This window comes from Oxyura jamaicensis, chromosome 10 (genome assembly GCF_011077185.1).
Source record: "Oxyura jamaicensis isolate SHBP4307 breed ruddy duck chromosome 10, BPBGC_Ojam_1.0, whole genome shotgun sequence".
Taxonomy (NCBI): Eukaryota; Metazoa; Chordata; class Aves; order Anseriformes; family Anatidae; genus Oxyura; species Oxyura jamaicensis.
In genome coordinates, this window is record NC_048902.1 from 9,316,546 (window position 1) to 9,339,360 (window position 22,815).

At 66.7% G+C, this 22,815-nt stretch overlaps 3 protein-coding genes and 1 long non-coding RNA gene across 7 annotated transcripts; 3 read left to right on the plus strand and 1 right to left on the minus strand.

Moving 5' to 3' along the window:
- Positions 1 to 9,683, plus strand: LOC118172293. The gene is made up of 3 exons (XR_004753628.1): positions 1 to 15; positions 2,505 to 2,514; positions 9,374 to 9,683. It is a non-coding gene; the product is annotated as an uncharacterized LOC118172293 (long non-coding RNA).
- On the minus strand, positions 656 to 22,809 carry ULK3 (unc-51 like kinase 3). Of its 4 annotated transcripts, XR_004753626.1 has the most exons (17): positions 22,693 to 22,809; positions 22,457 to 22,597; positions 22,211 to 22,331; positions 21,948 to 22,052; positions 21,721 to 21,864; positions 21,422 to 21,504; positions 21,187 to 21,342; positions 20,999 to 21,104; positions 20,748 to 20,788; positions 20,534 to 20,636; positions 20,369 to 20,433; positions 20,180 to 20,258; positions 20,068 to 20,108; positions 19,945 to 19,992; positions 19,813 to 19,867; positions 19,638 to 19,708; positions 656 to 689 (listed from the first exon to the last, which is right to left on the minus strand). XR_004753626.1 is itself a non-coding variant. In XM_035336111.1 (16 exons), exons 1-16 carry the CDS (start codon positions 22,792 to 22,794, stop codon positions 19,692 to 19,694), a joined length of 1,404 nt encoding a protein of 467 aa, XP_035192002.1. In that variant the 5' UTR covers positions 22,795 to 22,809; the 3' UTR covers positions 19,491 to 19,691. The 4 variants fall into 4 exon arrangements, 3 of the variants coding, with proteins under 3 accessions (XP_035192002.1, XP_035192001.1, XP_035192003.1); XM_035336111.1 differs by lacking the exon at positions 656 to 689 and having other exon boundaries at positions 19,491 to 19,708; positions 20,068 to 20,105; XM_035336110.1 differs by lacking the exon at positions 656 to 689 and having other exon boundaries at positions 19,491 to 19,708.
- CSK (C-terminal Src kinase) lies at positions 782 to 9,684 on the plus strand. The gene is made up of 13 exons (XM_035336113.1): positions 782 to 850; positions 5,170 to 5,247; positions 5,344 to 5,457; positions 5,795 to 5,907; positions 6,013 to 6,232; positions 6,679 to 6,772; positions 6,855 to 6,920; positions 7,051 to 7,150; positions 7,237 to 7,327; positions 7,534 to 7,607; positions 8,254 to 8,449; positions 8,528 to 8,614; positions 8,710 to 9,684. The coding sequence occupies exons 2-13, from the start codon at positions 5,233 to 5,235 to the stop codon at positions 8,890 to 8,892; spliced, it is 1,353 nt and encodes a 450-aa protein (XP_035192004.1). The 5' UTR covers positions 782 to 850; positions 5,170 to 5,232; the 3' UTR covers positions 8,893 to 9,684.
- CPLX3 (complexin 3) lies at positions 16,299 to 18,430 on the plus strand. Its single transcript, XM_035336120.1, has 3 exons — positions 16,299 to 16,561; positions 16,860 to 16,947; positions 17,788 to 18,430. Exons 1-3 carry the CDS (start codon positions 16,401 to 16,403, stop codon positions 18,010 to 18,012), a joined length of 474 nt encoding a protein of 157 aa, XP_035192011.1. The 5' UTR covers positions 16,299 to 16,400; the 3' UTR covers positions 18,013 to 18,430.
- Positions 22,810 to 22,815: the final 6 nt, after the last annotated feature.

The following is a 22,815-nucleotide window of genomic DNA, read 5'->3' on the forward strand; positions in this document are numbered from 1 at the left end:
AAGAAGGGAGAGAGGGTGGTGGAAGGCAGTGTAAGAAGGGAGCAAAGGAGGTGTAAGAACGGAATGAGGGTGATGAAGAAGGGAGTGAGGGTGATGTAAGAAGGGAATAACAGTGATGAAGAAGGGAAAGAGGGTGATGAAGGGAGTCAGGGTGGCGAAGGGAATGAAGACGATGAAGAAGGGAAACAAGGCAATGTAAGAAGGGGTGAAGGCGATGTATGAAGGGACCAGAGGCAATGCAAGAAGGGCAACGCGCCGATGCAGGACGGAATGAAAGGCGAGGCAAGACGGGACCAGGAGCAAGGCAGGAAGGGACCGAAGGCGATGTAGGACGGGACCGAAGGCGCGGTAAGGACACCAGAGGCGGTGCAGGAAGGGACCGCGGGCGGCGCCCCGCCGGAGCCCCCCTCGCTCCGTCCCAGCCCGGTGCCGGTGCCCGGCAGGTGGCGCGGCGGGGCCTCGGCGGCGGAGGCCGGCCCCGGGCGCGGCGCAGGCGCTGTGCTCCGGGCTCCCCGATTCCGGCCGCCGCTTCCTCCCAGCCAGGCCCCGGCCGGAGCGGGCCGGCCCCCCCCGCGCCCCCGAGCCCCGCTCCCCGGCCCCTCGGAGCCCACCCCGGAGCCCCCGCACCGGGCCGAGCCTCCCCGCCTCCGTCCTCCCCGCCGCGGCCCCGGCTCGGCGGGGCTGGGAGCCGCCGGGCTGCCGCTCGCCTTCCTCCGCCCCTTCCGCCCCCCCCCGAGCCCGGAGGCCCCCGGCGGCGCCGCATGGAGTACCCGGCGGCGGGCTGAGCCCCTGCCCGGCCTCGGCCCCCTGCCCCCGGCCTCGACCCCTCCCTCGGGGCCTCCGCGGGGAGGTGAGTACCGGCCGGGAGGGGGGGGAGGAAGCGGGGGAGCCCCCCCCGGGGGTGGGAGAGGGGCTCGGGGCGGCCTCGACACAATGGGACCCCCCCCCGGCGAGCCGAGCATCACCGGAGGCAGCGGCGGGTCGCAGCCTCCGCCGGGCGCTGGGAGCTCGGGGAGGGTCCGGAGGTCCCCGGGGAGCCCGGGGGGAGGCTGCGGGTGGGCCCCCGGGGGAGCCGAGAGGGGCTGCGGGGGGCTGCAAGCCGTGCGGAGCCGGGGGGCAGGCAGGAGGCCGGGGGGCAGGCAGGAGGCCGAGCCTCCGCCCGGCGGGGTGCTGGAGAGGCGCTGGGCAGCGGCGGTGGGCGCTCGGCGTCGCGCCGCAGGTGCGAAGGGTCGGCGAGGCGGTGGCGGGTCATTTGCGGCCCCGCACGGCGCTCGCGAGGCTCGCCGAGAGCGGCAGGGGCTGAGGAGGCCGAGGAGGAGGCTGCCAGCCTCTATCGGACAGCACCGGCCTCGCTTCGTCCCCTCCGGAGCCGCGCCGGCACCCGCGGGCATGGGTCCCGGAGAGCATCCCAAAGGCTCCGCGGGCGGAGGAGGTCCCCGAGGATCCCACCCCACCGCGGACGGAGTTTGAGGACGGGGAGTAGCAGAGGCTCGGGCGGCGAAGGGATGGCAGCGACGCAGCGCGAAGCCTCGCGACAGCGAGCGGTGTTGCGATAAACCCCGCGGGACGCCCTCCCGAGCCGTCCATCCATCTGTCCCCTGCCACCACCGAGCACCAGGAATTTCTGGGATGATCGGGTCCGGTGACACCACTCCAGTTTTGCAGGAGAAAAAGACCAGGAAAGCCCCCGCCATGTAGCGGAGGCTCAGAGCAGCATCTCGAGCGCTCGCAGGGCCTCCACCTGCCCCTGACTATCCCCCAGGCGCCTTTTGTGGTTTGACAGCAACACCGTGTCTCTCTCTCTCTCTCTCATTTTTTTCTTCTCTTTTAAAAAAAGCAATAGAAAAGGAACAACACCCCCTTTCCTCTCTCGGGGCCCGCCGCTCGGTGCCCAGGCAGTTGGAGCAGCGAAACCGTCTGCAAGAGCGCAGCCAAGTCGCTGATGAGATAAAGGAGGAACGTTTTTCTTTCGATTATGGTAATCGTAGGTGTTACTTGTAATAACAGGCGATAAGATCTCTTGGAGAGAGTGAGGATGTTGTCTGTTTTTGGGCTGCTGGTGCTTTTTTTGAAGTTTAAAGAGGCTCGGGTCGAGCGCGGGGAGGCGTTCCGCTGGAGGGATTTTGCCGAGCAGGGTGGATGCGCGGGGAAGGCTTCCCCGTGTGAGTGACGCTTCCTTCGACATCCACGCTCCAGTTTTCTGCCAGAGGGCCTCGTCCCGGCCCCGCAGCGCAGGGACGGGGCGGCAGCAGCTCCTCCGGGAGGTCACGGGGCTGTGGGAAAGGCAGCTTCCTCCAGCGCTGCGGGCAGGAGCACCGCGCGCAGAGGCGAGCGGCTCTCCTAGCGCAAAGCCCCGGCTGGGAGGAGTTTTTTCCTGGTTTTTCACCTTTTTGCATCCGCCTGCTGCCGGAGCAGTGGTTGGATCCTCGCAGGGGCAGCGGCTTCAGCCCCGTGTGGCTCCTGCAGGGACACCTAGCAGGCGAGGAGCCTTCCTTGTCCCCAAGGAGAGGAGAAGTGCTGGTGCTTGGTGAGGACAGAGGTTTCCCTGCCTTGTGCCGCCGCTGAGAGCCTGTTGGATTATCAGCGTGCTGTAGAACCCCAGACCGGGCTTTTTGTGCCAAGCAGTGCAGAGGATGCTCAAGCCCAGGGCAGGGGGCGGCTCGCTGTGCCCGGGTCCGGGATGGGGCAGCCAAGCTCCCCAGATCCCCCAGAAACCAGGAGCTGAGCCCAGCACCCTGGGAGCCATTTGCGTCACGACGCCCCAAAGAAAGGCTGGACTTCAGAGAGCGGCGCGAGGAGGCTGCTGGCTGCAGAGTCTGGTTCCCGAGGAGCTCTGCTCGCCATCCCTCAGAGGCATCAGGGCGTTTTGGGGCCGGCTGGCAGCGGCCCCACCGCTCCTCGCTCAGGGCACGTGCGTGTCACGAAGTCTCCAGCCTTGGCTTTGAAGCAGGAATTGGGTGCGGATAAAAAAACGAACCTGCTGCTTAAAAAGGACCCTGGGGAGGAAGACGGCGAGCGCTGGGATGCGGAAGAGGAAGGCGGGGGTCGGGGTGATCCCGCTCCCAGCACCGGAGGGGCGACTCCTCGGGTGTCCTGGCTGCGTCCAGCTGGTGGCACCCAGGGGTGCTCACGCGCTGCGGGGACACGAGGGATGTGCATTGAGGGCTCTGCAGAAGCATCCGCAGCCGGGTACCAGGAGCCTCGCCGGGACCAAATCGCATCCCTGGGACAGGAGGCGCCCCGTGCCGTGCGGGGAACCCCCCGAACCATTTCCCATGGGCCAGGACTGTGCAGCTGGAGCCAAATCTGAGCCAAAACCTCCTTCCTGCCCCCTCCTTCCCTTCGGTTCTGTTAGGCTAACCACGCGGGGAGCCGCTGGGGACCGCTGACCACGCTCGGGGGATGCTCTTGAGCAACAGCTGGAGAACGGGGGCGAAAAAGCCAGAAATGGGAAATTCCTTCCGCGGCCGTGCACGGGGTGGTGCTCCCGTGGGAATTGGGCCTGCCCTGCCGTGTGAAGCCCCGTGCGGCCGGACACGTCCCCCCTCTGGAGAGTCCCCAGAGAGGGTCTGGGTCCAGCTCCTGCTGGTGAGGTCGTTACAGGGCGAGTGGAACAAGGGGGGTGGAAATGGTGGTTCTTCCTCAGTAGAGGAAGAGCAAAAGAAAAAGCTTAAATTGCAGCAAAGGGAGAAAAAAGGCAGCTTGGCTTAAATGGGGCTTGAGCAGGAGCCCTCCGTGGGCTCGGCGGTTCCCTCCCCGGTTTTGTCGGGTTGCGTTTTGCACCGTTGGTACCCGGCCCGTTTCCCGAAACGTCCCGCCTCGGGGTTTAACCAAAAATCAGCCTGAAAACCGAGCTCGAGCAGGTGCAGAAGCATGAGGGTGTGGATGGTGGGCGAAGGCGGGGCTGTTGTGGGGCGCAGCGCTCCCCACGATGCTCCCCCGGCTCCTGCGGCGCCCCTCCAGCAGTGGGACCGATGGGATGGGGCGCACGGGGGGGGTCCCAGGGGGTGACCCCCCCCCCCCCGGTGGCGGCGTTCCCAGGAGCTCGCTCTTGGCCGCCACGGCGCAGGCTCGGGGCAGCAGGATGAAGAGCAGCAGCGCGCGGGGGGGTTTCGGGGGGGGGGTGGCGAGGAAATGACGCAGCCCGAGAGCTCGATCTGGGGACGCTTCTCTGCGCCCAGACCCGGCCGCTGGGACGGCCCCAAAACCGGCGGCGTGGCCGGGAGGGAAACCTACACGCTGTGCGGGGCCCGATGCCACCGTGATGGGCACGGCGGAAAGCCCAGCGCTCGGCTCGGCGGCCCCAAACCCCTTCCCACGGCGGGCACGGTGCTCAGCACCTCTCTGGACCCCCCGAAAACGTGACGAGGGTGGTGGCGGATGGGGCCACGTCCGCACCCCAGCTCTTCCTCCCCGCTGCTCTGCCCCTTATCTTCTTCCTCCTCACGGCTCCGCGGGCCTTGCCCCCGCTTTCGGTTCCTCCTTCCCAAAATATTTTTAGCTGCTGGTGGCTGCTGGGAGCGGTGGCCGCTCGCAGCGCTGAATTGGCACGGGGTTATTTCGGTGCTGCCGTCTCAGTGACAAGGGGGGGAATACCCCACTGAGGACCCCGTACGGCTCGGGGACCCTCCCGGCCGCTGTGACTGTCCCCTCCCAGGGAGAGGCCCCCGAGTTTCAGCCCAGAAAAGCCCTGTTTGATTCTGGGGCCGCTGACTTCATCCGCCGGCCAGCGAGGATAAAGCCGGGCTTGTTCCCCTCCCACGCGCAGGGCAGGATGCAGCCCGGCCTGGGACCCCGTGGGGGGACAAGGCTGCACCCACGCCCGGGGTGCCGATGGGTTTTATCCTGTGGGAAATGGGATTTTATTAGTTCTTTCTCAAATCTTTTAGCAACGGCGCTGTGCGGTGTTTTCTGATTTATCCTGGGGCTGGTCCTCCTCTCCCTGGGGCATCCTGCGGGGATGCTCTGTGCTCCGTCTGCCGTGGCTTTCTGCTCCTCCATGGGCGTCACATTTTGGGGTTGGGTTTGGGCACTTTGGGGGCAGAAGCTTCCCCCCAAAACCCCCTCGGGGAGCGGAGGCTCCGGACCCAGCCCCGCAGGGCTGAGCCCTGCAGCGCCGTGCCCGTCCCGGCGGCGGGGCCCTTCTCAGCGGCCCCTTTCCCCCCGCAGGTCTCATGGTACCGAGTGACGTGTCCCTCCCGTGAGATTCGCGCCCCCGACCCCCCTGAGAAGATGTCAGGGATGCAGGTGAGCGCCGGGCAGGGCCGAGCAGCACCCCTGCGGCACGGGGTGGGGGGCACCCCCCGGGCGGGGGGCTCACATGGCCCTGTTTGGCCCCCCCAGGCCGTGTGGCCGTCCGGTACGGAGTGCATCGCCAAGTACAACTTCCACGGCACCGCTGAGCAGGACCTGCCCTTCAGCAAGGGGGATGTCCTCACCATCGTCGCGGTCACCAAGGTAATGCCCCCCTGCACCCCCAGCCCCCGGGGGGGTGGCGCGGGGTCCTCCCCCTGACCGTGTCCGGGTGCCGCGGGCAGGGAGCCTGAGCGTGGGATCCCGCGTGGGCGTCCCGCCTGGCTCCGCTGTCCCCACGGGCCGGGAATGGGGCCAGGCGTTGGGTTAATTAACTGACGGCCTCGTTAGTTAACGCTCCCCTGGAAGGGAGGCGGCTCGGTGGGGGAGGATGGAGAGAAATTTGGGGCTGGGCAGCGGCGCTGGGTGCTGCTGAGGACCGGCGGGGTGAACCCCCCGGAGGGGCCGCGGGCTCGCCGTGACCCCCGTGGTGTCCCCGCAGGACCCCAACTGGTACAAGGCGAAGAACAAGGTGGGGCAGGAGGGCATCATCCCCGCCAACTACGTGCAGAAGCGGGAGGGAGTGAAGGCCGGCATCAAGCTCAGCCTCATGCCGTGAGTACCCACGAGGAGCGGGGCAAAAAGGGGCTGCCCCGGGGGTCCCGCCTGCCCCTCGGCCACGGGGGTCCCCTCGACCCGCCTGTCCCGGTCCTGGCGCAGGTGGTTTCACGGGAAGATCACGCGGGAGCAGGCGGAGCGGCTGCTGTACCCCCCCGAGACGGGGCTGTTCCTGGTGCGGGAGAGCACCAACTACCCCGGGGACTACACGCTGTGCGTCAGCTGCGAGGGCAAGGTGGAGCACTACCGCATCATCTACTCCTCCAGCAAGCTCAGCATCGACGAGGAGGTCTACTTCGAGAACCTCATGCAGCTGGTGGAGGTGAGCGGGGGGCGCGGGTTGGAGGCGGTGTGGGGCCGCGCCGCGCCCCAAGAGCCTGTGGGACCCCGTGGGGTGCGTCGGGACGGGCCACGGGGGGAGACAGGGGCGGGAGGAGGGATGGGGACACCCCCGAGCCCCGGTGGGACCCCCATGGGATGCATCGGGGCTGGCCATGGGGGGAGACGGGGGCGGGAGGAGGGATGGGGACACCCCCGAGCCGCAGTGGGACCCCTGTGGGATGCATCGGGGCTGGCCATGGGGGATGCATGGGGACTGACCCCCCCAAGCCCCCCGGTCCCATTTACGGCCTCGTGCTGCCACCTGGTGGGGCCGCAGAGCCTGGCACGGCCCCGGCAGGGCCCCCCCAGCCCCTCGCCACGTCCCCGCGGTGCCACCCGTGGCTGCGGGTGACAATCCGGTGCCCCCCTCCCGTGTCCCCCCCCCAGCATTACACCACGGACGCCGACGGGCTCTGCACGCGCCTCATCAAGCCGAAGGTGATGGAGGGCACGGTGGCGGCGCAGGACGAGTTCTCCCGCAGTGAGTGGCCGTGCCCCCTCCCCAGCTCCCGTCCCCGTCCCCGGACACCCCCCCCCCTTAATTTCCTTCCCCCCCCCAAAAGGCGGCTGGGCCCTCAACATGAAGGACCTCAAGCTGCTGCAGATCATCGGCAAAGGGGAGTTTGGAGGTGAGCGGCGCCTTGTTCCCCGCACCCGATGCGGCCCCACGCCGGGGCGATGCTTTGGGGTCTGGGTGCTGGGGCGGGGGGGCCACGGCTCATCCCCGTCCCCCCCATGCCCATCCCTCCCGCCCCGCAGACGTGATGCTGGGCGATTACCGGGGGAACAAAGTGGCTGTCAAGTGCATTAAAAACGACGCCACGGCGCAGGCGTTCCTGGCGGAGGCGTCCGTGATGACGTGAGTACAGCCTGGGGGGGACACGGGGACAGGGGGGGGACACGGGGCTCGGGGCGGCCCTGCCCTGAGCCCCCCGCACCGCGCAGGCAGCTCCGCCACAGCAACCTGGTGCAGCTGCTGGGGGTGATCGTGGAGGAGAAGAGCGGCCTCTACATCGTCACCGAGTACATGGCCAAGGTGAGGCCGGGCCCCGGGGGGGGCAGAGCCCGGCCCCGCGCTCGTGCCCTGCTCCCTCAGCCCCCTGCCCCTCGCTCTGGGGCTGTCCCTGTCCCCAGGAGCCCCCAGGGCTGTGCCCCGGCTCTGCTGTCCTCCTGGGGCCTGTTTTGGGGTGGCGGCGGGGCGTTTTGGGGTGGGGGTGGCACTGTCGCTGTCTGTCCCTGCAGGGCAGCCTAGTAGATTACCTGCGGTCGCGCGGGAGGTCGGTGCTGGGCGCTGAGTGCCTGCTCAAGTTCTCCTTGTAAGTGCAAGGGGGGGCGCGGGGACGGGGGGACACGGGAATGTGGGGACATGGGGATGTGGGGACACGGGGACATGGGGACACGGGGACATACAGATACGGAGACATGGGGACATGAGGATGTGGGGACATACAGAGATGGGGACACGGGGACGTGGAGATGTGTGGATATGGGGACATGGGGATGTGGGAAATGGGATTGTGGGGACACGGAGACATGGGGACACAGGGACATGGGGATGTACAGATGTGGGGACAAGGGGATGTGGGGACGTGGGGACATGGGGATGTGGGGACATGGGGATGTGGGGACATGGATACATGGGGGTGTACAGATATGGGGACGCAGGGATGTGGGACATGGGGATGTGGGGACACAGAGACATGGGGACATGGATATGGGGACATGGGGATGTACAGATGGGGACACAGGGACGTGGGGACACGAGGACATTAGACATGGAGATGTGGGGACACAGGGACATGGGAACATGGACACAGGGACACGGGGTTCCTCCTGCCCATCCCACCCCACGCCCTGGGCACACTGCTGGGAAGACAGGCGAGGGAAGAGCGGGCTTTCTGGGGCCGTGTCCCCCCTGGTGGCAGTGTCCCTCCTCCCGACGCCCTCCCCCTGCCCCACCAGAGACGTCTGTGAAGCCATGGAGTACCTGGAGGCCAACAACTTCGTGCACCGGGACCTGGCGGCGAGGAACGTGCTGGTGTCGGAGGACAACATCGCCAAGGTCAGCGACTTCGGGCTCACCAAGGAGGCGTCGTCCACGCAGGACACGGGGAAGCTGCCGGTGAAGTGGACGGCGCCGGAAGCGCTTAGAGAAAAGGTGGGAGAGGGGACGGCGCCGCACCCCCGCCCCGCACCCCCAGCCCGCTCACGGGGCCTCTCTTCCCCCCCCCCCCAGAAATTCTCCACCAAGTCGGACGTGTGGAGCTTCGGGATCCTCCTCTGGGAAATCTACTCCTTCGGGCGAGTGCCTTATCCGCGAATCGTAAGTGCCTGATGGTGTCGGGGAGCCCCCCCGCTCCTCCTCCCCGTGTTTCGGGGTTGGGGGCAGCACCCTGAGACCCCCCCCCGTCCCCGCAGCCCCTGAAGGACGTGGTGCCCCGCGTGGAGAAGGGCTACAAGATGGACGCCCCCGACGGCTGCCCCGCCATTGTCTACGAGGTGATGAAGAAGTGCTGGACCCTGGACCCCGGCCACCGGCCGTCCTTCCACCAGCTCCGCGAACAGCTAGTGCATATCAAAGAGAAGGAGCTCTACCTGTGAGGGGGGGCTCTGGGGGCGGCCCCCACCCCCCCAGCAGCGCCAGGGGCAGAGCCCCCGCCGGCCGGGCGGCCCCGGCTCCCCCAGCCCACCCCGGGGGGCTTCGGGGGCACCCACGAGGCAGCAGGAGCGGCCGGGAGGGGGGCCCAGGGGTGCCTGGTGGTGCCTGGCGTCCCCCCCCCCTTTTTTTCCTCCTCGCACCAGCCGCCCGGTCGCTTCCAAACTTCCAAATCCGATTTTTTTTTTCCCGTCAGGTTCATTTTTGGTCTCCCAGGCTCTTTTTTTTCTTGGATTTTGGGGTGGTTTTTATTTTTATTTTTTTGTTTGTTCGTTCTCAGTTTTGGGGGGTTGTTTTATTATTTTTTTGTTGTCTTTTTTGTTGTTTTTTATTATTTCAAGCAGGGCGCCCAGCTGAGCGCTGGGTGTTTTACTAAAGTACGAATCTTATTTTTTAATGTAATTAAAAGAAGAAAAAAAAAAAAAGAGAAAGGAGAAGGTTAATAAAGAAGAATAATAATAAAATAAATAAGCCAATGAAACGGACACACGCGAAGGAAAGGAAACCCCGACGACAGAAGTGATGGTTCACGGGGAGACGCTGGACTCGCCGCCCAGCCGGGAGAGCGCGGCGGCGTCCCCCCCCGACGCTTTTTTGGGTTGTTTTGCTTTAAACTCGTTGCAATGTTTGCATGCTGTCTCCAGAGGCCTTTTTTCCAGTCCTGTCCAGTGCTTTATTCTCATGTAATGCTACCGACTGTGAGATTAAAACTGTAATAAAAACCATTCCATACGGACGCGGCACGGCCCGCCTGCCCGACCCTCTGTTTCTGCCCCCCCCCCCCCCAGCCTCGGGGTCCTGGGCATGACCCCAAATGGGGTCCCCGGCAGGATCTGGGGGGGACACGCGGTGCCCCTGCTGCGGGGCTGCAGCCTGGGGAGCGGGGAGGGCGCCGCGGCGCTGCCTGGGTTTGGGGGCACTGGGGGTACCCGGGCGCAGGGAGGGGGAATGCGATGGGGCCGGGGTTCTGTAGGGTTTCATTTCTCCTGGCCTCAGCCACGGCTCTTCCCGGCGCAGATAAGCAGCTTTACTTCGGGGGCTTATGAAGATTAAAGTCGTCCATGGCTGGTGAGAAGGCAGCTCCTGAAAGGGCGAGATGCATCCTCATGCCGGGGGGGGCGCACAGCGAGGGGGACAAAACTGCTGTCCCCTGTCCCTCTGCCTCCAATTCCTGCTGGCTGATGGCCTCAGCCCTGTGCCCAAAGCCAGGACGATGTGGGAAATCCCAACCTTTGGCCTGCTGGGAGTTTCATTTTCCCTTTCTCCAGCCCTTTCCTGCCTCAGTTTCCCCCCCGGAGCCTGCCAGGTGGCGGGGCGCTGAGAGCAGCCCGTGTCCCAGCAGCTGATGTCTCCCCCAGGCGTTCTGGGGCTTTTCCATCAGCTGCAGAACCCCCGCCAGCCCGGAGAACAGCCTGCCTGCCCTGGGCACGCAGCCCAGGCTGGAGCAGGGCCGGGGGGCTCAGCATCCCCGGAGCAGCCTTTGGGGCGGGGAAGACGGGGGGGCTGCACAGCAAGCCCTGATGCATCGGCCCCTCAGATGCTCTGCGTGCCCCATCCCTGCCCTCTGCTCCCTTCTCCTTTTTTTGGCCTCAGGTGAGGCTCTTCCTCTTCACCCTCCACTCTCACCCTCACCCACGAGCCCCTGAGCCAGGGCAGCCAGCCATGCGCAGAGCCTTCCTCCCCCTCTTCTCAGCAAACCAGAAAAAAAAATAAAATCCACCAGAGAATCGCTTCAAAGGCAACCAGACCCCCGGTCCTGACTGTAACCATTGCTTGCTGCTCCCCAATTCCCCTATTTCCCCCTTTTTTGGCCTGGAGGCACCCTGGCATTAGTTGCAGGGGTTGCACGGCGCATCCGCCCCAAAAAGCGGGGCGCAATGCGCCTGGGCGGGCTCGGGGCTGCTCGGGGCAAATCCCCAGCCCTAATTACGGCTCCTGCCGCTGCCTCCTCGCTGGGCAGGCTCCAAACCCCTCGCAGCCCCGACAGCATCTGCGCATCCTGCGTGTTGACCTGAGCACGAGGGATATTTTTATCGGGGTGCGCGGAGACGTCCCCGCCGCCGCGCGGTGCCGGGCACCTCTCGCCCCGCTCCTTCTCCCAGCTCTCCAGGACCCGAGGCGAGCTCGGCAAAGATCCCTCGGGGAAAACCTGTGTGTGCACGCGTGCCTTTGCTCGGGGCTGGCTGTGCACCACCAGCAGCACGGCGGCACGTGGTGTCCCCATGTGCCTGGCTCCGCGGCGCCGTGTGTCTGTCCGGGCGCATTTGTGTCACCGCGCGGGTGCCCCCGCGCCTTCCCACATATGTGTGCACACGTAGCAGGGGCAGCTGCCGCGCACGGGCGAGTCCTTACGAAATACAGAGGTATTTGGGCATGATACACGGGTGTTACCTTGCGGGAGACCTGGCGGCTCCTTCCCCCGTGGCCCCATCCACGGCCACAAGCGCTGCATCCCGGAGGGGGGCTGCTGCGCGCGCACGAGGGCTCGTGATCCAATTAAACACGAGCTAAATGAATGCATAAATGGGTAAATAAATAGATAAGTAAAGAAGTAAATAAATAGATAAATAAATAGATGAGTAAATAAATAGGTAAATAAATAAGTAAATAAATAGGTACATAAATAAATAAGTAAATAAGTAAGCAAACAAATAAATAAATGCAATAATTCATCGCATGGTGTAACATGTGCTGCGTAGCCCAGGGTCAGTGCTGCCCCGGCACGGAGCAGAAAAGGTCAGCTGGAAGGCTCCATCTTGCCAAATGAGCGGCAACGAGCTGCGTGACGGCTCTCCCTGCCCCCTGTGAACATCACTGAGGGCTGATGCTGAATAATAATAACCGCACTAATGCCTCCTGCCGTCGGATTGCTCCTCACCCAGGCGGTGACAGCAGCTTTCCGGAACGCACGGCCCGGCTGCGGGAAGCGGGGCAGGCAGGCCTTCCATCGAAGTGGCTTTTTCCCCGGTCCCAGAAGGCAGCCGTGGCTCCATTTCCATGCCTGCGGCCACGCGCAGGCCTTTCATCTCCCCTTAAGGCCATTAAGGCAGCCTGGGGGGAAGGCTCCGCGTTGGCCACGGCACCGCGCTCGCCGCTGACCTCGCTGCCCGTGCTGCCGGCCTGGAGGCACCCCCTGCCCCACAGGGAGCCTCGTCCCCAAGGGGACCCCTCCATCATCCCCTCCAAAGTCACTCGGGGTTCCCTGCCCAAGCCCGTTGACGCCCCTGGCATCCCCCCGTGGCCATCCCTCGACACCTCCCAGCCAAATCCCTCCGTCATCCCTCAGTGTCCCTCCCCAGCCCCCTCCATCTCCCCACCCATCTCCTTTCCGCTGCCACCACAACCTTTTTGTTCCTGGTGACGCCCCGAAGCCCGGCCCCGGTGAGCACCCCCGACGTCCCCGTGCCCGTCCCCGTCACACCAAGTGGCAGCCGGCGGGGAGGTGTCGGCGTGACTTCTGCTTTATTTAGAAGTGACGCCTCCTCTCCTCCCCCTGCCACGCTCACAAACCTGGCCAGGACCGAGCTCACCTACTCGTGCTCGGACCTGACGGGCTTGAAGGGTCTTTTCCAGCCTCCATCACCCTGCCCAGGGGCCCCGAGGTGTCCCCCAGGGGCTTCCCCGCCTTGGGTGGCCTTGCCCAGCCTGGCACGGCGGTGACACCGATGACACCATGCCCGGCACGTCTCAGGGAGGATTGCACCAGGACCAGGCAGCGGGAGGGTGACCCTGGTCTGTGTGTGAGCAGGGTTTGCAGAGAGCAGCTCGGGGTCAGGCTTGGCTTTCTGGGGACCTTGTGGAGGGGCAGTGCCATACAGATGTCCTCTTGGGGGGCCAACCCCTCCGGGTGGAGATGTGAAGCCTGTTCGCCCCTCTAATACCAGCAGGGGCATCGTGAAGGGGCAGGAAGGTCCCCAAACTCCCCTACACCACCCCAAGAGCCGTTCCTGGGATCCTTGGCGTCTCCTGGTCCTCTGCAGGGTCCCCCCAAAACCCAGGCTGAGGGGAGAGCCTGCAGGTGGGGCGTGGGGGCTGGTTCCCTGCTTACCTGGAGAGGGGAGCCGAGAGCACGCCTGCCTGCGGGATTTAGGGCAGAGGGAACCCGAGCATCCTGTTCTCATCAGGCGTCAGCGCTGGGGAGTGAGCCTCAGCTCCCACCGGCGCGTCTGAGGCCGGCTGCCACGGGGGGGACATCTCGTCTGCCCCCCTCTAATCCCCAGGGATGTGTGATATAGCATAAGCTAATATAATGGGTCATGCGAGGATTTGCATCTCATTACCGCAGGTTAGAGCCCCGGGAGGAAGGATGACTCACTGGGGCTGGAATACATTTCGGGGAGAGGGAGCAGGGCGGCGCCGGGGGACAGCAGCCCCCTGGCAGCACCCCCCTGGGCACGGCCCCCCGCCGGGACCCCCGCTGTCCCCTCAGTGCCACCTCCAGGCGGGACCCCCGAGGGGAGGCCTCCTTGAGGTCATTTCCCCAGGGCTGGGAGGGAAATGCCCCTTCCTCGCCCTTTTGCTCCGTGCCCACAAGTGCCACCAGCGCCCTGGGGTCGCGGCGAGCCGCAAAGGGCAACCTCGTGGCTCTTCTCCCTGGGGCACCTCCAGCTCCTGCTGAGCTTGTGGCTACGCCACAGACCCCGCTGGGGCTCTGCACCCCCCTGTGCCCCCCCTGCCCTCGCCTCCCCCTGAAACGCCGCCGAGGCCGGTCCCTGGGGACCCCCCCGGCAGCTGGGGCCCGCGCGCTCCTTTTCACCTCGCTGCTTCGCCCGGGCGGCTCGGCTCGTCACGAGCTGTTTCCTCTCCCTTCGGCAGCCAGGGAGGCTAGGCGGCAGCTGACCCATCCAACCCAGCTGCAAAAATCGGTCCTGACTTGGAGTCTCTCGCTGTTAGCTCACGCTGCCTCCCGACGTGCGCGCTGCGGGCGCTATTCCAGCCCGGATCCGGGTGCTCGGGAATTCACCAAAATTCACCGAATTCACCGGGGCCCAGCCCCGAGGCCGGAGCCCCCCGGCTCACCCCGCTTTGCCCCCAGCTTTCCCCAGACTTGGCAGGTTTGCCAGCAGAGCCCTGCGGAGCGCTCGGGGCTTGGGAGCCGGGCACGAAAGCTCCGGGCTGGCTTTTTCCGTGGGCTGCCCCCGCGGATCAGGGGGAAAAGGGCAAAACGGTGGCTGCGGCTGCCGGCTCGGCGCGGTGCTGCGGGTGACAGCGGGCTCGTGCCAGGCGCTGCCTCGGGTGTCCCCGGCGGTGGCGGCGAGAAGCAATTTGCACCTTCAGCTGAGCACAGCCCCAGACAGACACCGCGGGGGGGGGGGAACACACACCATTATTTATTATTTTTTCTCCTTTTAAGACCAAGTTTTGCCTGGTGCTACCTTGGGCAAGGGGGGAAGGGAGGAGATGGGCCGCGTCCCCTCCCTCGCCGTTCGCTTTATTCTATCGCTTCACAGCTGTTCCATCATTTTAATCTGCAGAGATTGTCCTTAAATTTCCGAAATGAAATGATTTCCCCCAAGCCGGGATTGAGAGCTGGGAAACGCGCTCGCGTTTTCACCAGAGGAGAAGAAAAGAGGGAGAAACGTACACGAAAGCCAGGCTGGCCATCTGGAAGGGAGGCGCGTCGCCGAGCCAGCCATTGCTCGCCCCCCAGGCCTGGGGGGGCTGCAGCCGGGGGGAGAATGGGGCGGGGAGGGGTATGGGGTGGGATGGGATGGGGAGGGGTATGGGATATGGGATGGGGAGGGGTATGGGATATGGGATGGGGTGGGGAGGGGTATGGGGATATGGGATGGGGATGGGGGTATGGGATATGGGATGGGGAGGGGATGGGGGTATGGGATATGGGATGGGGATGGGGGTATGGGATGGGATGGGATGGGGATGGGATGGGGATGTAGGATGGGGATGTAGGATGGGGATGGGATGGGATGGGGATGGGATGGGGATGGGGAAGTAGGATGGAGATCGGATGGCATGGGGATGGGATGGGATGGGATGGGATGGGGATGTAGGATGGGGATGGGATGGGATGGGACGGGATGGGATGGGGATGGGATGGGATGGGATGGGATGGGATGGGATGGGATGGGATGAGATGGGATGGGATGAGATGGGATGGGATGGGATGCGATGAGATGGGATGGGATGGGATGCGATGGGATGGGATGGGATGGGATGCGATGGGATGGGATGGGATGGGATGGGATGGGATGAAAGCCAGGGGGCAGAGGGAATTTCCCAACCCAGTGGGTGCCTGCACCTTCCTCAGCCCCCTGCGCTGTGACCGACGGACGCCAGGCTCCGGCACACGGCAGCACTTGCAGGGAGCAGCAGCTTTTATTAGAATTAATTAACATCGTTAATAGCAAGCTGCGGGGCGCGCCAGATCCTCCCGGCGAGGAGCGAACAACAGTTGCAACTCGTGCGTGCTGCGCCTGCCTTCCGCGGGGTGCTAAATCCTCCAGGAACGGGGGAAATAAAGAAAAAAATAATCAAAAGAGCACATTCTCGGGGGGGGAGCGTACGGGGGGGGGAGGGGGGAACGAGCAGTTTCCATCCACCCCCGGGCCGGCTGCTCGGGGGGCTCCTTCCCGAGGCGAAGTTTCCCGGACCCCCCCTTCCTCCAGCCGGGGCTGGGGGGGCGGCAGCTCCGCCTCTCGGTCGGGGGGGGGGGGGCGGAGGGGGCCGGGGGGAGGCGGCACCGCCCCTGCCGCGCTCACACCGGAGCCGATCGAACCCCGGCGCCGCTCCCCGGGCAGCCCCGGGGAGGAGCGGAGCGGCCCCGCCGAGCGCCGGCACCCCCGAGCCCGCAGCTCGCCGCCGGTACCTCGCTGCTCGGCGCCCCGGCGCGGCGGTAAGCCGGTTCTCGGGGCACACCGGCACCCCGTGTTCCTCTGGCCCCCGGAGCTCCGCTCCCTCGGGCTCCCCGCTAGCTCGGCTCCCCGTCTCCCCGGTTCCCTTACCTTGCCGTCTCCCCGGGACTCCCGGAACCCGCTCCTCCCAAGTTCCCCGAGCACCCGACCTCCCCGCTTCTCTCGGTTCCCGCATCCCCCCGTCCCCTGAGCATCCCACCTCCCGGTTCCCCGAGCATCCGACCTCCCCGGTACCCCTGGTACCCGCACCTCCCGGTTCCCTGAGCTCCCCGTCCCCCCGGTGCCCACATCTCCCTGAGCATCCCACCTCCCCGTTCCCCGAGCTCCCCACCTCCCCGGTACCCCCATCTCCTCGTTTTCTGAGTATCCGACCTCCCTGGTCCGCCTCTTGCCTGCATCTCCCAGCTCCCCGAGCATCCCACCTCCCCGGTACCCCCAGTACCCGCATCTCCCGACCCCCTGAGCATCCCACCTCCCTGATCCCCGAGCATCCCTGGTGCCCCCGATACCCCCATCTCCCGGTTCCCTGAGCACCCCATCTGCCCCGTACCCCCCCTCCTCGCCCCCCCGGTCCCGCAGCCATGGCGTTCATGGTGAAGAGCATGGTGGGGGGGCAGCTGAAGAACCTGACGGGTGGCCTGGGCGGCGAGGAGAAGAGCGAGGGCGAGAAGTCCCCGGCAGAGGCTCAGGGCATGACCCGCGAGGAGTATGAGGAGTATCAGCGGCAGCTGGTGGAGGAGAAGTGAGTGCCGGGGGGGGGGGGGACAGGGATGGGATGGGGGGCCCGGGGCTCCCTGCGCCTGGGGGGCCTGGGGAGAGACAGTGGTGGGGCGGCAGGGCCAGGAGGCTGCTTAATGAACCCCCCTAATCCCTTAATCCGCTTCCTCGGGGATTTTTTCTCCTTTCTGGCTGCGCCGTGCGGGGGAGGAAAGCGGGGGGACCGGGGCTTTGCGGAGAGGATGGGGGGTACCTGGGTTGTGGGGGGGTTACAGAGGTGATGGGGGTGCCAGCTGGGGGTAACTGCCCCGTGCGGTTCGCAGGATGGAGAGAGATGCCCAGTTTGCCCAGCGCAAGGCGGAGAGGGCCACGTTCAGGTCCCACTTCCGAGACAAGTACCGGCTGCCCAAGGTACGGCCGCGGGGGGCAGGCTCAGGGACCCCCCCGCTGCGGGGCCAGGACGGGGCGCACCGGGGGCACTGCCCGGGGGGGCTTCGGCTGCAAAGCTCAAATCCCAAAGCCCATTCCCCTAAAAAAACATCCCTCCCTTCAGCCCTACAGCCACCCCAGCACCACCAGCCCCCGACCCTGAGGGCAGGACCCCCCCCCCCCACAGGCCCCCAGCCCCCCAATTCCTCCTTTTTGCCCCCACCTCCAGCCCTGCCAGGCAGAGCCGCCCTCACACCGGGCTCCCAGCCCCAGAGCCGCGCGCGGAGCCGGCGCTGCTCCCCCCCGGCTGGATCAGCCAGCTCCTGGCTTATTTGGCACCCGCTTGTTTCCCGAGATGGATTCCTATTTTGGACCTTCCGCCCCGCGAGCGATTCCCTCCCAACAATTCAATCAGCGGCAATTCAGCCGCTCTCGGACCTGCCGCCAGCGCCTCTCCCCCCTGCGCGCCCCGCGTCGGGCCGGATCCTTCCCGAACCCCTCGGTGGGGAACGCTCTGAATGGAGCCGGGCTAATTTTAGCCGGGGAAGGCCAGCTCGGCCAAGGGACATTGTTCATTTTTTGGGTATCGTTGGCACGGAGCACCCCAGTGCTTCTTACGCCTGCTGCAGCTCCGGGGAATAAGCAGCTGGGGGATTTTTCTCCTGCCAAAGCGAAGCGAGGCAGACAAGAAGAGAGGGAGATTTTCTCCTGGGGGGGAACAGGGATTCGTTCGGCTCCGTGCCCCCATCCTTCTGCTGCCTCCTCACGCTCGAGGTGTCCCGTCCCCACCACCGCCACCTTGCCCTGACTTTCTTGTTCCAGAACGAAACGGATGACAACCAGATCCAGCTGGTGGGCGGCGACGTGGAGCTGCCCAAGGAGCTGGCCAAGATGATCGAGCAGGACAACGAGGAGGAGGAGGAGAAGAACTCCGTCATCGGCCAGCTCAGCAACATCCAGAACCTGGACCTGGACTCCTTGAAGGACAAAGCCTCGGCCACGCTGGAGGACCTGAAGCAGTCGGCCGAGAAATGCGCCGTGATGTGACCCGGCTGACGGCTCCGTCCCCTCTCCCTCGCAGCGAAGGGTCCCGCTGGGGACCCCCCCGGCACCGCCACCCCCTGTGTGAGCCGGGTCCTCCCCCCTGAGCCCCGAGCCCCTGCCCCAGACCCCCCTGCTCCGTCCGTGCCGGTGTCCCCGTGCGTGCTGTGGTTGTGTTTTTTGGGGGGGAAGGAGGAGGTTTCGGTGCTGTCTGAGGACACGGCGAAGGGGTGGCCTCGCGCCCTCCGTCCCCCGGGCTGGGACCCGCCGGAGAAGGGGGGGAAAAGCGACCTGTGTGTAGGGAAAATCGCCTCCGTGCCCATCGTGCTGTGATCGTGCGCTGTGCTCCGCCGAGTGTCCACACCTACCGTGCTGTCCCCATGCCGCGGCACCGCCGGAATAAAGCCCGGGAGCTCCCTGTGCACTGCTCGCTGCGCTCCCTCCGTGCTGCGGGAGAAGCGAAGGGCGGCCCTGAGCGGGGAGCAGGAGGACAGAGCCTCACACGAGCAATTATGGGGTGGAAGGGCGGGGGGATCCCCACCACACGCTTTGTTTTTTATTTTATTTTTATTATTGTCTTTTTTTGTGGCCCGTTAAATCTCCCCGCGGGATGCTGCAGGAAGGGGCACCCCCATCTCTGTTTCCCCATGCGTAAGAGGCTTTGGGAGCAGCACCTTAAAACCGGGGGGGGCAAAACCCCACTGCCCCAGCTCCCCCCAGCCCTCCTTTGAACCCAGAGCCGCGGTGAGCTGGGGCTGCGAGGGGCCGAGGCAGCCCCCAAATCGCTGCAAACCCCACGGGGACTGAAGAGATTTGGGGTGACCCCGCTGCAATCCGCGTCCTGCCGGGGGGGGGGGCGGCGCTCCGGATCCGGCCGCGTCTTCGGCAGAGCGTGAAGGCGAACGTGATGGATGGCAGCGTGGGGAGGGCGGCAGGCTTGGAAGCTCTTTAAAGCCCGGGGATATAATCGCTGCTCCGAAGGGTAACGATAAAAACAATCCCGCACAACGGCCTCAGAGAGAGGTCGCAGCCCGGAGGACCCGCGGGGCCGCCCCGAGCATCGACCCCCAAAAGCGGCGGCACGGAATAAGCCACTTGGAGAACCCCCAACAACATATTTATTGGAGGCAATAAATTACATTCCCTGGGAACAAAGCAGATTGCGGAGATGAGGCCCCCGCCCCGCAGGGCAGGCAGACCCCCCCGCGGCCACGGAGCGACCGCAGCTGGGGACAGCCCCGAGGGACCAGGGCTTTCGGGCGTCCCCACGGGGCGCAGCGCACGCGGGGCCGGATCCTGCCCTCGGGGAGGGAGCGGTGTGCGGGGCCGGGGTCTGCGCTGGCGTTTCCCTGAAGGCGAGCCCTGCTCCCGGTGTTGCTCGCCGCACGCCAGCGCAGGCTGGGAGCGGGCAGCAGCTCGTGGCACAGGCGAGCAGCGCGCTCGGTGCCCGTGCCGACGCTCTCCAGCGCAGATAGGATGGGTTCTGTGTGTGTGTCTTTTTTTTTTATCATTTTCTTCCGGGCTGTGCACGCAAGAGCCTGCACGCAGCAGCAGCAGCGGGCGCCCAAACGCGCAGCCAGCGGAGGAACTGGGGTGGAATAAGCCGCCCGCCGCGGGCAGGGCAGGGCAGCAGACGGTCGCGGCAGGGACGCCTCCCGCTGCCAACGCCTGGCCTCGTCCCGCTGTCACTGCACGGTGCAGGCTGGGGGGGGCAGGGGGACATGGGGGGGGACACAGGGGGGACACGCGGTCACTCGGGGGGCTGCAGCCACGGCCCCCCCCCGACCAGAGGGTTTGGGGACTCACAGCTCCGCACGGGCTCCGCCAGCACCTCCTTGCCCATGGACTGCGCCTCCCGCACCTGTAAGGGCAGAGGAGCAGGTGCCAGCCCCCAACCCCCCCGGAGCCCCCTGGAGCCCCCCCCCGAGGCAGCCGTACCTTGATCTGCTCCTTCAGGTACTCGGCTCGGGCCATCAGGGTCTGCACCTGGGGGGCGGAGGGGAGCCCGTCAGGGCAGCGCCCGGGGGGCGAGCGGGGTTTAGGGGCAGGTCTGGGGCTCACCTCGGCGTGGAGCAGCTCCCGTCTCCTCCCCGCGGGCTCTGCTGGAGACGGCAGAGGCAGCGTCAGCGGGGGGCAGGATGCGGCACCCCCACCGCCCCCCCTGGGCACTCACCGGCCAGCAGCAGCAGCAGCTCGCCCAGGCTCTGCTGGTAGAGCTCCAAGGCGTCACCATCGTCTCGGCCGTCCTCCTCCTGCAAGGGACCCCCAGTACCTCCAGGGGTGCTCCGGGAGCTCCTTCTCCCCCCGGTATCGCCCCCCCTGCCACCCCAGGGGTGTTGGCACCCCGAAATCCGGGACTCACCCTGGCCATGGCCGCTGCCGCCACCTCCAGCGCGGCACAGAGCCGCGGCTTGTCCTTGGCCATCTCTGCAGGGAGACATTTTGGGGTGCCCTCAGCCCCCCTCCCCGCTGCCAGACCCCCGGGGGCTGGTTCCCAGCGGTGCCCCCCCCAAAAAAAAAACACCACCTTTGAGGACCTCCCTGGCTGGGCTGCCCTGCCGCAGGAGGCTCTTGCTGTCGGAGGTGACCAGCGCCTTCAGCTCCTCCGCCCGCGAGATGTACTGCCCCACCTGGGGGGGGCGGGGTGAGGCAGCCCCCCCAGGGCTTTGGGGTGACGGGGGCAACCCCCGGATCGGATGGGGTGCCCCGGCCCTTCCCCAGCCCGCCCCCCCCGCGCTCACCTTTGCCCGGATGGCCTCTTTGCGGCGGGGGTCGCTTTCATCTGGGGGCAAAGAAGGGGTCAGGGGGCCCCGAGGTCCGGGGCTTGGGGGTGCCAAGCACCGGCAGGACTGATCCTGCACCCAAACCAGGCGAGCTCCAGCCCCTTCCACATCCCCTCTCCTTTGACTGAAGCCCCCCAGCGCCACGTCTCAGGTCCCCCTCAGGACCCCGTGGCCCAGCCCGGGCCCCCCGCAGCCCCCCAGGCACTCACAGCGCAGGGCAGGCACAAAATACTCGAGGGCCTTGCAGTAGAGCGCCAGCGCGGCGCTCGCGTCCCCCTCCTGGTCCTTCCTCACCGCCTCCACCGCCAGGTCGGTCTGGGGAGGGGGCAGACGGGGCTCAGGGCTCGGTCCCACCGCACCCCACCGCTGCCCACCCCCTGGGGCCGGCCCCGCTCACCGCCTTCGGGAAGCTCTCGGGGCCGGGCACGTGCTCCATGTCGACGAAGGGGTGGGCGAAGAAGTCCTCGAAGGAGATGCGCTGCCGGGGGTCCCTCTCCAGGAGGCGTCGCAGGAGGTCCCGGCAGCCCGGGGACAGCGGGGGCCGGCTGGGCAGCTGGGGGGGGGGCAAGGAAGGGGGTGAGGCCGACCCGCCCCCCCCCCCGGCTCGGCGGCCGCGCCACCCCGAAGGTCACCTCGATGGCTCGGTCACTGCGGATCTTCTCCTCCAGCTCGGCGAACGACCGCGAGGCGAAGGGGGGGCGCCCAAAAAGTGCCTCTGCGAGGAAGGCAGCATCGGGGGGGGGGGGTTGGGGGGACCCCCCGAATCCCAAAACCCCCCCCCCGGCCCCCCCCAAGGGCCACCGGGCCGAGGACTTGCGGGTGCCGGCCCCGCGGGCTGCTGGATGTCACCGTGGGGCTGGCCCCGGTTTGGGACGGGGACAGCCGGGGGGGGGCCGAGGTGCCGGGGGGGGGCGCGGGGAGGGGGACCCACCGTAGAGGATGACGCCCACCGACCAGAGGTCCACGCGGGCGTCGTACTGCTGGCGGCACACCATCTCGGGGGCCATGTAGAGCGGGGAGCCCCGCAGCACGTGCTGCTCGTCCCAGGGCGACATGTACTGCGCGAAGCCGAAATCTGCGGGGGGAGAGCGTGGGGGGGCCTGGGGGGGGAACCCGGTGCGCGCCCCCCCCCGTGGGGAGCCGGGGCTGGGGACCCACCTGCCAGCTTCAGCTGGGGGTTGTCCGGGGCGCTCAGCAGGATGTTCTGTGGCTTGAGGTCCAGGTGGGAGATGTTGTGGTCGTGGAGGAACTTGAGGGCGCAGGCTGGGGGGGGCGAGGGGGGCAGGTGGGGCGGCGGGTCCCCAAACGTCCCCAGAGCCCCGCGCCTCCCCGAAGAGGAGGATGAGGTCCATCCCCAGAGCCCCGCACCTCCCCGAGGAGGACAAGGATGAGGAGGAGGAGGAGGAGGAGGAGGCCCTCACCCAGCTGCTGGAGGAAGACGCGTGCCACCTTCTCGGGCAGCAGGCGCCGCGTGCGGATGAAGCGGGACAGGTCCCCCCCGGCGCAGAACTCCATGATCAGGTAGATGTGCTCGCTGTCCCACTGGAGGCCGGGTGTGGAGGCTCACCGGAGGCCGCCCCGACCGCGTCCCCCGGCCTCCGGCACCGAGGGGACCGCGGCGCCCCTCGGCTCACCGACCCCTGCGCCCACGGAGCCCCCAGCCCCACCTGGAAGTCCTTGAGCTCCACGACGTGCGGGTGCCGGATGGTTTTGAGGATCTCGATCTCGGTCAGCAGGTTCTCCACCGACGCTCGGTTGAGGCTCCTCTTGCTCACACACTTGATGGCCACCACCTCGCGCGTGTCCTTCTGCCCGGAGAGGCCACCCTGCAGCCGCCAGCCCTCCTCGCCCCCTCGGGGACCCCCCCCTCGGGGCCCCCCGACCGCCCTCGGGACCCCCGCACCTTGCCGTACGCCTTGTACACCGTGGCGTAGGTGCCGGTGCCCAGGCGCTCGGTGAGCACGAAGCCGTCGAGGCGCGGAGGGGCGCAGCCGGCCCTGGCCATGCCTCCCCCGGGACCCCCCCC